The sequence below is a fragment of the Acanthaster planci genome, linkage group LG01 (assembly GCF_054643075.1).
Source record: "Acanthaster planci isolate LZ-2023a linkage group LG01, COTS_SCS, whole genome shotgun sequence".
Taxonomy (NCBI): domain Eukaryota; kingdom Metazoa; phylum Echinodermata; class Asteroidea; order Valvatida; family Acanthasteridae; genus Acanthaster; species Acanthaster planci.
In genome coordinates this window covers 29220485-29233058 of record NC_141777.1, presented here as the reverse complement: position 1 = coordinate 29233058, position 12574 = coordinate 29220485, and the positions used below count along the sequence as shown (strand labels likewise).

Sequence of the window (12574 nt, the reverse complement as noted above, 5' to 3'; positions counted from 1 at the left end):
ATTTTTTTTCGTGTTCCTGTCACATCTGATATATGATTTTGTAAGTTCAGAACCCATTTTCTACTTTCCAAGAGTGATGAATTAATGCAAATTATCTGCCATACAAATAATAATTCTTTGAAATCAATTCTGGCAACATTTACATGTCAAATAACAAAGGTCAGATGTAACAGGGACACCAAAATGTCATCCTTTTGGACCCCTAAGTTTCTGGAATTACCCATGTGCAAATGATGTATCAAAGCTGATGTCCATAGCTAGAGCCAATAATGCACTGATTTCCAATTTTGCAAGGTGGTAAAAATTTAATTTTTCATTGATTTATTCACAAACTGTAGTTTGCTACTATGAAATTTGAGCAAAGTGTGTACACAATTGCTACTCAAGCCAAAGTCTACAAATACTGTATCTGTCTACTTTTTGTTTAATGTAATCTTTCAGAACCACACATACTATTAAAAGAGACATCCTTGCATGGTGTTACCACAAACCGCTACAACGAACTTGCTACGTTTACTGTGAAAAGCTTCAAAAGCTCATCTAATCATACAATGCCTAGTCTTTTTTACATCACCTTTACTTGTGGTGCATCACCTGCCATTTTTCTGTACATATGCATTTATTTCTTAGTAACTTGTACGCTTATTAGAGGACCGCCACTAAGATATTGATTTCATGTATATTTATCTATTTTGATAATCTGTGAAAAGTATATAGCAAAAATATTTTTGATTCTGACATTTCCAGCATAAATGTCATGAGACTGAACCCTGTCACATTTGTCTTCTTTGACATGCTGGCCAAATACTTATTTCATTATGGTAGAGCTCTTCGTGGCTAGCAGGCGAAATGGTTTCAACCATGAGTGTGCAAAGAACTCCTGGGGGCCATCTATCCCTAAATTGGTTTCCGGGTGAGAATCAAATTGACTTTTTATCTGGTGAGGTAATATGATATGGACAAGGTTCCATTTGTGATGGACCTCGATTTGAATAAGATGAGCCTTTTACAGACATGCTGGTAGCTTTTAACACTTGTAGCTGGTACATTTATTGCTTTCACCAAATGTGGGACTGTATTCCATGTTCATGGCGTTGTATTGACTGCAAATGTACAGATGTAACCGGACCACATGTGGGACAGTATTATTTTTGCCCAAAACTTGGGTTTTCGAAAAAAGGCATGATTTAGTGCATGACTTTTGATATATACTGCCAAACAACACAAACTGAATTCTAAAGCCATTTGAGTCACCTGAACTATATCTGTTTGATGATTCTTATTGTAATTTCTAGGCGATATTTGCTACCGTAACTGGCTCTACATAAAAGCCCAGTTCAAGTTCAATGAATGCCACAAACAGTGATACAATTTTTCAAAACAATGACAGATTTTCTCTGCAATTGACAACTGAAAAAAATGTTGGCAATTCCCAGCAGCTCAGTCTTTTGTTCCGAGTACGGTCTTTTTTACAAGGCCCAGCTCTTTTGTCTTTTTTTCGGGCTTCCCGGCTTAGTGTATAAAGCCTATGTGCCTAAAACTGGGCTCCCCAGCAGCAAATGGTTAACCTGTCAGCTGTACCTGTGTAAACAGACGGCCTGATCGTGTTTACACATCCTCCAGCACAAAGCAGTTAAGTAACCAACTCTGTACTTTGGGGACACTTGCTAAAAACGTCATCAATGATATGCTTGATATCAACAGCCAACACATTTTGATCAAAGTAAACCATACATGTCAACTTACTTTCACTGTCATTTTCCTAATGGAATTCTTCCATGAATGTTTGGGGTTCTTTGTCTAAGTAAGGGATAAGCACCTGGATAAGCACCTGGATATCAGATTTATCACCACTTTGAACCTTTTTCTTCCATTTTATGGGTATTTCATAAACAGGAAAAAGCAGTCACAGCACCGGTCCACAATTTTAAAATTCATTGAAAAAACCATCTCTAAATCTGATATTCATAACTGCATTTTTATACTTTTTTGTGTTAGAAATTTAGATTATTTATAACCACCAGTGCAAAATAGACAAGAGAAAACAATGGACTGAAAGAGCAATTAAATAAGGAGAAGTAACTTTGCTGGTGTTGCCATTTGACTAAAAAAGCCCCAATTTTTTCTTTATTTCAACAACTCAAAAAAAAAAGAAGTGATAATTAACTTCCAAGTTGGATGTTGATTTTCAAGCTCCTCGAAAGCCCCCGGGGTCCCTGTGAAAGAGTAATTAATCATCTACATGTACATTGCTTTTTTGGTAATTTCATGGTACATTAGACTAGCCTCTAGAGCACATGTGAATTTTTAATGCATACTTTAGCTACGTGTATAAACAACCCCTCCTTCCTGACAAGGACGCGGTGGGTTTTGGAAAGCCTCCAAGTTCTTTCCCTAACATCAGAACACACGTTATGTGAGAAAGTCCTTCTCTTCACAGAAAGGCAATAAAAGGACCCAGTGATGGTTATTTATCCAATGTAAATGAATGCAGGCACATGCAAATATATCCAGTTCACATGCACAAACAAAGAGATTGATATGGCAGGAAAGCTAGCCTCATTAAACAAGAAGCGTATACCAGGATTTCTGGTGGAATGTAATTTTTAGTCCTGGTCAATCTCTTAAATACAGACTTTCATGAACTGTAATCCGTGGATAGGAGTGCTGAATGACTTTGAACAACTCACAACTGGATCACAGGTCAAAATTTGAAATTACAAATAGTGGCTTTAATGTCAATAGAAACTTTGATCCAAATTCATAAGTGATGCAAGTGAAATGCAACTGGCTCTACAAATTACAGAGTCCATTTGCTTTTAAACAAATGAAAAGAGAAACCTCAAAAACAAGTAATTACCTTAATGTCAACAGTAACCTGTCCTTGTTAACAATAATGAAACAGCCAAACAACAAGGAGAACCAAGTAAACCACAGGGGTTTTGTTGGCATAAACTGTCCCAGATTCAGCCAGAGCGACTTTGTGTGACTGAGATAGAGAACAAAGTACTGAAAATGAAACTAAGTTCAAAACTGAGGAAAAATCAACAAAACCTCTCCGGCATACTAAATAAAAGTAGCAAATCATTGTATTGGATTTGCTGTTTGAGTAACAACTGCACCAGAGAATAAGCATTCTTATTCTCTTAGTGCATACATTGATTTGCGTTTCTTGACAAAGCTAGAGTTAACAAATTTGTTCTTTGGATTCATTTCCCACACTTACAAAAAGTCCAACTTTGTATCATTCAATCTCAATTGTCCTTTAACTTAAAGTTTGTCCTTCAAAATGATCTACCCCTGTTTGAGAAGCATAATTCCTTAAATGTGCCTGCAGGGTTAGAATTTTGTTCCTTAATCTAGAAATCCATGAAGGATTATTATGGGATAGGAGGCATGGGCTTTCTGCCAGTTTACTGACCTTAAGCAACCAGCACCAGAATGATTTTCAGGGGGGGGGCATTTGTGAGACCACCAGGCATCAGCCATTAGAAGACTTGCCCTAAGTGGGGGCGGGGGGATTACCCCCAAGTCGAAAGGTGGGGGAGAGCCAGTTGTTTCCCTGCCTCCCCCTTCTCTCGCCAGTGCCTTAACCTCCCCCATTCCACTCTCGTCCTGAATTCTGAGCCTTTGATGTGAATTCAAACCTAAACCTACCCTAAACCTAATCTATTTCCATCCTCAACCTCAATGACTAGAGGTACATGTACCACCCTTGCCTTTGACTCTTTTCCCCAACTTCATTTCCAAAGAATTCATTTTCATTCACATTGACTCTATACCCTCATCTATCCCCCCACTCATTCTCAAAACCCTACCCCTCACATCAACTACATCCCAACCTCAATCTTGACGACCCCATCCTGAACTTTGAAAACACCCACTCTCAATAATAACAACCATATCTGAAATCTCAACTGCCCCCACCCTCAACTGCCCTTCCTCTCAACTTTAGCCTTAACCATCCCTACCCATAACTTTGACTACCCCATCCTCAATCTCTACTATCCCTACCCTAAACTTCAGCCTAAACCACCGCCACCCTCATCTTCAGCCTCAACCACCCCACCCTGAACTTCAGCCTCAACCAACCCCCAATCTCATCTTCAGCCTCAACCACCCCACCCTAAACTTAAGCCTCAACCACCCCCACCCTAAACTCCAGCCTCAACTGCCCCCACCCTCAACTTCAGCCTAAACCCCACCAACTTCAGCTTCAACCGTCCCCAGCCTTAACCTCAATGTAAACTTTCTCCATCTCCAACATCAGCTCCCCCACAATCAACCTTGACAATTACCATTCTCAGGTTGGCATAGTGGTTCTTTCCTCGCCTACCACCTCTGCGGCCCGGGTTCGAATCCCGGCCCGGTCCACATGTGGATTGGGTTTTCAGTCCCTACCTGATTCCGTGGGTTTTACCAAGAATATTCCTCTGGGGTTTCCCTCCCACCTCTAAAACTGTCACTGCTTCTCACTGTCTCCTCTCTACAGGTTTCTTCAGGCTTGCGAGCTACAGTGCCTTAGGCGCTTTTGAGGAATCCTTGGTGTCATTACCAGAAACATATAATAATTCTTATCTAGCATAGCGACTTCTGCACGCAACTTCTCATCAGCACAAGACAGATTGAACTTTGAACAGTGAAGAAAATCAAGCAATGCTACAATGTCTACTGAAAGTAGAACACCCCAGCTTTATAGTAACTACAATCCCAGCCAATTTTTAAGAGCTTGGAACAGAGAACCTTTAGGGGAATTTTTTGAACTCTGAAGAATACTTTCCCAATCTTCCAAAAAGAACCTCTGGGGAGCTTGGTCAAGCAAATTCATAAACACTCACTTCAATCAAAATGTCTACGAACCTCTTGTATTCTCTTCAGCAGGGGCTGCAGCCAATTCTCATTGCATTCACAGTGACTGTCCAGAAAGGTTAACACCATGCTGGAGGCTGCATCAGCACCTTTTATTCTGGATCGAATCAAGCCTAGTGAAAATCAAAAAGTCAAAGGCATTGTCAAATTTTAGCGCAGAAATTTTAAGTAACATATAGCCAGAAAAAGTACTGTGGGCAGTAAAAACCTGAATTCTGTTTCAGATCTTGAGATTCATGGCACACAATAATATTCAGTAAAATCAACACTAATGTGTATGTATTTGTGTACATGTACACACAGTTTTTAATACAATTAAGAGTCGGAAATGGGACAAAAGAAAAATCTCAAAAACAAAATCAATAAATGTAATGGGTCTGCTCATTACATTACAACCCAAAAGATCTCAAAAATATGCAAAAGAACAATACCAGGGGAAGTTTGTTTCATGGATATGCTGAGCACTGACAAGTTTTTCAGGTTATCAGCCAAAATGCATGTGCAATCTGTGTTATTTGTGACTGGTTCCCAGCAGATTTTTGTTCACACAAATATTTACTCATAAATATCTTAAACTTAGCAGCTCTTCGTCAATTAGGTGGTTTTGAAGCACTAGTTCGTACTATAGGTAAATGCAAAAGTAAAGCGAATTTGACATCAGAAACATCTGGGACAAAATTTGCTGAAGTTGAAATGCGAAGTTCAACTTTTACAAAGCCACAGCGTGAATATTTGACCTGACATCACAATTATGCATCAGCGTTCCCTTTTGCACACATCCATCCCTTAAAATTCTGCTGAAAATTGTTGCTTTACTCCAAAGTGTTGATTCTGAATTGATTGTGAGTTCCCAGCAAACGTGTCAAAATCATCTGGTCTAAAAAAGTAATTAATCATGACAAAATTGTAATTACCTTCCCTCCTTTCATTTCTGATCAGCCTTACTTTTTCAATCCCCAATAAAAGTTGCCCGTCTTGTGCTGAAAGAGAAGAGACAAGGAAAAAGATCACATGTAAATCAACACATGACAAGTTGGCAATGTGCTTGTTTAGCATAAATGTTTGAATATGCTACTGTTGAATAAACGTTGCCAATGACTGTGCACATCTGAATTGTTGAGTACACAGAAATGATTCCTCCTTTCTCGTTTTTACTTGACAGACAATGAGCCCGTTCAGTATTTCATAAATCCGAGGTCTTTCAGGAACTAAGCGTTCACATGAGCCAGTGTATAGCTGCCCTGATAGGACAGACTATCACGTGTGCGAGTAGCTGATCTGAATACCTGCGTGCTGGGCATGCACTGTTGGAATACCAAATTGGCTCATTCCAACAAAAATCTCATTCTCCACATAGGCAGATTCTATGTAATGTCATATGTAATTGGTATTCCGACCCAAAACCTGAAATTCAAGTCACTCAACAGATAGATACAAGAACAAGATACAGCCAGTTTCTGTGGAACTTCATCTTTGACAATACATACCAACTCTTTGGTAAACTCCTTATAGCTTTACATTTTCCCATTGGTAAAAAAAAGAAAAAAAAGAAAATCTTGTAGACACGCAAAATGGTAGATCAATCACCCAAGCTTAGTGACAAACGCCTAGCAAAGTACACGCGCACACGTATGCTTGGACTGTGCCCCTGTCTGCAGTTGTTGCCGTGGGCTAGTAATTAATATCTGTCTGGGATGAGTGATGGAACTGTGTGACAGTCAACCAATCAAGTGTTTGTGTAAGGCGGGTGTATCGAAAACACAGGGTGAGCACCGTGGGGACCTTAGCAGTGTACCCAGGCATAGGGGCGAGGGGCTTAATATTGCCCTGAAAAAATAACACTTGGTGATGTGCCCCCAGCAAAGTCAAATATCTTGTGCCTATCCCCTGTTCATGCAAGGTAAACACACCCGTTCAAGCCCTCATGCTTGAGTACCTCTGTTCTTATATCTGGAGGGGAAATGTGCAATTATGAAATGCTACACTGTACATCATTTTTCATCTTGAATATTCCTTCGATTTGATGCATGTTCATTTTTGTGACAATAAAAAGGGCTTGTATAGATATTTCAAGATGCTTTAAGATGCAGATAAAATTATTAACAGCATAAACCAATTAAAAGCAAATGCTCAAACTTTGTTAATCTACATGACCACAATGTGTAGAGGACAATTTAATACAAATTCTAACTGTAAAATTTCCCAAATATTTCCCAGCTGAAAAAGCTTCACCCTTTTTTATCACAGAAATATCAGTCATTAGTACATGTGATGCTTCAAGATATCTGAACTCACATTAATAAGGAAAGGACGGCATAGATGTACATATAAAGTGTAGAGTTACACAGTTTACTGGATGTTCCATTCCTATTTCGTTCTTATCCTTGGCTCAAAGAGAAACTATAATTCTACATTAACCACATCCAACCACAAACGACCACAAGATTCACAATAACAACCACTGACTCATTCCTTGAAATAACGTACGATAAGTACACAACGTGGCTATTACAACCCTAAACATTCCTATGAGACAACATCTACTTACGATCATCGCTGTAATCATCAACTAAAATAATTTCGTCTATCAGTTCCGGAGGGCTTTTTCTGAGAACACTGAAACAAAAAGAACACCATGAAACAAATGTTATGGGATTCCCGTTAAATCAACTCTAGTACTCGTTTGCTAACATCTGCATACACATAACTGATGATGAAAACTTCTTCTAGGAGAAAATTAAAGGCATGAACACTCTGCACTCATGTATAAACATGCAACATGGAACTTTTTATTATGCCAATCACCCAAAACAGAAACTGTGAGATTCTCATTAACCATAAATACAGCCACACGTAAGTCTTCATTTATAAACCAGTTACATATTTATTGATATACATGCACAACAGTTTAGAAATATGCTGGGGAGGAATATATGAAAGTCAATTCTGAAAAAAACAAAACAAAAACAATATGACTATAGCTGTTTTACTCAGAAAGCCATCAACGTTTTAATTTAAAGTTAATCCCCATGTGGGCGGTGTTTGTTACGGTACATATGACTGCAAGAATGGTTTGGGTCAATGCAGGATATCTGCAGAAAGACAATCCTGGTGGGAATGGACATGTCATCTTTTTTTAAGTGACAGTGTAATGATGAATCAAAGGGCGCTCATGCTTGCGTGCCATGGAGATACCGCGAGGGTTAGCTTTCTGACATTTTCTAAATGTCATCCTCCTTGGTTTTGTTTGCTTTGGCAATCAATGGAAGTTCCATCATCAGACAGGTTTCCTAATGCACTGTACCACTGGTGCAACTAAACCCCCAAGATTAATGGGTAAGTAACAAAACTATTATTGAAATAAACAGTACAACACCCACACACAAAATACACAAAACAAATTTCAAAGACTCATTTGTACTGATTCTATATAAGTACTTTTGGACATAGAATTTTAAATTCTAACCGTGCTTCGTGTTTACACGATTGGTTACTCACATCTCACTGAAACCACTCACATCTGAGGTAAGTTTGGTTTCACTCAAACAAATAGGGTCAATATTTGTGAACCATTTCCCAAAGTATACAACATACTAGTATATGAACAAAGACTGAACGTTGGCAGCCTTTGTAAGAGTGACCTCAACCATTGATGTGGTGGGTCAAGACTTGGCCAGTCTGAAGACTAAACTAAAATGCTGGAATCCAGGTCTGGTTGCAGCCAGGCTCAACTCACATCCTGAAAGGAGCCTTTTCCCTCCACTGTGTGGGACCACATCCTTTCTCTATTCGAACAGAAACCAAGGCAATACAGGCGATTCACAATAGAGCACGCCACCAAGAGTTTGGCACAGACAGGCCACTTTTTAGGTTCACGGTCGACACGCTGCCACAATTAAGCGTAGTTCGTATGTAATTTAGGGATATTTGATTGAGGTTCCCTGCACCACACAAAACCATCATTTTGACTACGTGTACAACTACAACTGAACCCAATTGAGCATCAATTGATTGCCAATTGAACCCAATTCTTTCCAATTAAATCCAATTAAAAAACAATTGGTTTGAATAGGCCGTTTTTAGTGGAGCAGTAAGCAATTACAAATTTTCAACAAAGATAAACAAACATTCGGAAAAAATTAAAGTTTTCTGCGCACAGTGCAGTTACCGAATAAGACTTTGTCGACTATTTATCCCATAAAACACTGGAAAAGGCCTCTCCATGACAACCTCTTGGTAGCCCATTGCATTGTGATTCGCCCGTATCCTCTTTGCTGTTATTGTACATCCTAAAAGAATATATCTGTACATTCTGCTTTGCTTGGAATGAAAACAGTGACCTGAACTACACGGGCTGCCACATCGACTTCTATCTACAGAGGAACAGACAGCGGGAATACAAGAATATCATTTTGAGTACATTTACTATACTCAGTGTCAGCGGCAATACCTACACAAAACAGCCCCATGAGATAACGGAGTACAACTTGCATTGTTGGTCACTGAAAAAAGAGGTCATCTATGTTGTTCTTCGGAAATTGCTCAGGCTGCAGTATGTTACTTCAGACAGGTGGAAATCAACACAAGACAGGTGACAGGCATAATAATCTGTCAGGGTACAGTCAACATGAGTCAACAAAGGGGGTGTGTGAGACATACTTGCAGGCTGGGTAACTCTCCCAGGAGCGCATGATGTCAACTCAAGCCCTACCAGTCACCTCCCCTGTGGGGGGTATCAAGATCATGCATGTGTGCAAGTTCTTCTGAAGGCATACAGCAAAATCCTATTACATGTACGTGACAATGCCCGCCAATCTATCCATTTTTAATATTATGCATACAATAAATGTATAGTTTAATGTGCAATCTACACGGTGGACACAGAAAACAATAAATTAACTAAAGTGTGCATTCCCTAGGACTCCTGGTGGAAAAAGAGTGTCTTTACATGGGTGTACACGTGTATGTACAATACATGTACATGTATGTATGGGCGCAGTGCCTATATGGTTCATGCATAAGTACATGTACATGTAAAATGTACCCAAAATGCTCTCCCTGTTCAAGTTTTGCCAAATTTTCTCAGGTGGAAATTTCTTGCCGGAATATTTCTCTGTGAGCCAATTTTCCATGCTGTTTGATTTGTTATGCATGTACCGGTAATGTCTTTTGTTACATTTAATTTGGAGGGTTCCCCCCCCTTCCGCTTCGATCCAACCTCCTTATCTTCTGATCTGGATCCCCTAGCGCAGTGATGTCTCCAATCTGGTACATGGAAGTGATGGAGAGGGATGGAGGACGACCAAAATGCTGAAATTGCTCTGCCTGGGAAATATGAAATTCATGAACATGTAGAAGGACGGGGCGGAATTGATGACATTTTGCACTAGGGGGTACTGTTCATGATGCAGGGGTACATTCTTATACCCGTGTGCCTACTTACATGTACACTGTATTAACCTCATAATGCCCCTGAGCTGGTGAGATGGATCATTATCCTACTTCAAATTTTCCAAAATTTTGGAAAAGCAAAGAATAAGAATATTGGCTACATTAGATAGGCTTGCGGTTGCACAATGTACAAGAAAACATCTCTTTATGAGTGTGTGGTTCTGAGAAGAACCGGTGGACACTCGACGTTCTGAACAGTATGCTCTGTTCGTCTTTAGAAGGAGAATACTGGCACCATATTACCTGTACATGTAGCTTATAGAGAATAGATATAATACTTAAACAACATCTAATGCAAGACTTGAATGTTCTTGTTTAATTTCCTTCAGAAAGTTACAGCACTTTTGTATGCTGATGCAATTGTTCGTATTCATGAGCAAGACAGTGATGAGATCTTAGGCAGAACATTTCGTGATTATCCCTACTTCAACACCAAAGAGTTACCAGAATGTTGAAGTCGTTACTCATTTGTTGGCAATCCATTGTTAGTTTACTACACAATACCCTGTCATTGAGCAAACCTTATATGCAACCGTCTTCAATACGCTTTTTTCCAGGATCATGTTTTGCACAACAAACCTCTTAACCAGTTAACGTCGGATTTTCTTACCCAAAAAGCTGCTGGGGGCAGGTTTATTTACCTGTAGATTCTTCAACCTTGCCACTGCACTTTGACCCAACCAAGCACAACGCGTTAATATGTCAACAGCGGAAATGAAGAAAGAATTCTTTAACAAGTGTACATGTCCTCCGTGACGCAAATAAGGAAAATTACGTGTGCACACGTCATCCAGCGTCAAGTGGTTAAATGTACAGGGAAAATGACCTAACGCGACATCAAAAGAACAACGAAACAAGATGAGGTATTCCACTAGAATATTTGTGAAAGAATAACCCCAAGTGTCTCACTTTGTTCGTTTTGTTCAGAGGAATAGATTTACCAGAAAAAAAAAACAGGAAGTAAAGAAGCTTTGATGCAACATTCATACCATTAAGCCTTTGGAGGAAGCATCATCTTTCTACATAAACACAAACAGCACATACGCACACACATACAAGTATGTACACAGTGACTTTGTGATTATAACCACAATGTAGGTTCAGGTAAAATGGGCTTTGAGGTGGCGAGGGGATTGTGTGAAGGTATCTGAACCCATTCCGAAGTGTTACTAGACCATACCTGTAACCTGACCGTAAGCTGACAATTTCTAGAACATAACAAGGTCTTATCTTACAGTCTTCCTTCCTGGACAAGGTTCTGGACAGGAAGAACAACACTGATCAAATCGATATTTACAAAATCCAAACCACACTAACATCTGGATGTTGGTGGTTGCTTTCAATATGAAGCACTCTTTTAGTCTGGTATGACATACATGTACATGTATGCCATAATAGGATGATTGTCACCTATGTATCCTTACAGGTGATGGTGGTTTCTGGTGACAGCGGTTCATGGAAGCCCTGAGAGTCAATGACTTGACAGATGATACAGCAGAATGGCTTGAACCAAGACTAACCGTCGGCCCCGATATGTATTACTTTCACTCAACTCTTACCTGACAACTGTTCGTAGTAATGTTGACCTAGCTTCATTATGGTATGTAATTATAACGGTTGTGGCTGGTAGTACATGGTGCCAGTCAATGTTTCTGCATCTGTGTTGAAAACAAACAAAAAGTAATTACTGGTTGAAAAATGAGAACATCGGGGGGGGGGGTTACATGAAATGCATCTCTACCATTCAAAATTGAATGAATCAATTCAGAATTTCACGAAGGCAAAGTCATTCCAATACAAAGCGCCTTACATTGATGTACATAATGCCAGCTGGAGCGTGCTCAGTGCCAGCATTCATGTACATGTACCGCTATGCCAATGTCAAGCACACACCAACAGACTTCATTTGGTGCATCCATTGTACTGAACTGGTTTACGGAAGAATAGCAACGTCATTATGAAAATGAAATTCCTTCAGCCAGTTCTGGAGATGAACCCAGTGAAACGCCTTCTAGACTGATTCAAAACATTGAATGATTTCAAATAAACTTCCAGTAACAAAATTGCAAAACAAAAGCTTTTCTTTAGCCATTTCCAGTCAATACTGCGGCTAGAACAAGTGACACCACTGGTTAGAACAAGTATTACCGAGATGAACATCCTTAAAGTTGACTTCACACGTATTTGTACCAGTGTGTGACCCCGGTTGGTACATCTACAGATGTACACACATGGCTAACATACTGCATTTCTG

General features: G+C 39.5%; 1 protein-coding gene across 1 annotated transcript in view; it reads right to left on the bottom strand.

Moving 5' to 3' along the window:
• galnt2 (polypeptide N-acetylgalactosaminyltransferase 2) overlaps window positions 1-12574 on the bottom strand; it is a 74251-nt gene that overhangs the window by 21987 nt on the left and 39690 nt on the right. The window contains exons 3-6 of the mRNA XM_022237840.2: window positions 11880-11978; window positions 7418-7485; window positions 5784-5849; window positions 4861-4982 (exon numbers count right to left, since the gene is read on the bottom strand). Of these exons, the coding sequence (XP_022093532.2) occupies window positions 4861-4982; window positions 5784-5849; window positions 7418-7485; window positions 11880-11978 (355 nt within the window). The remainder of the gene's footprint in view (window positions 1-4860; window positions 4983-5783; window positions 5850-7417; window positions 7486-11879; window positions 11979-12574) is intronic.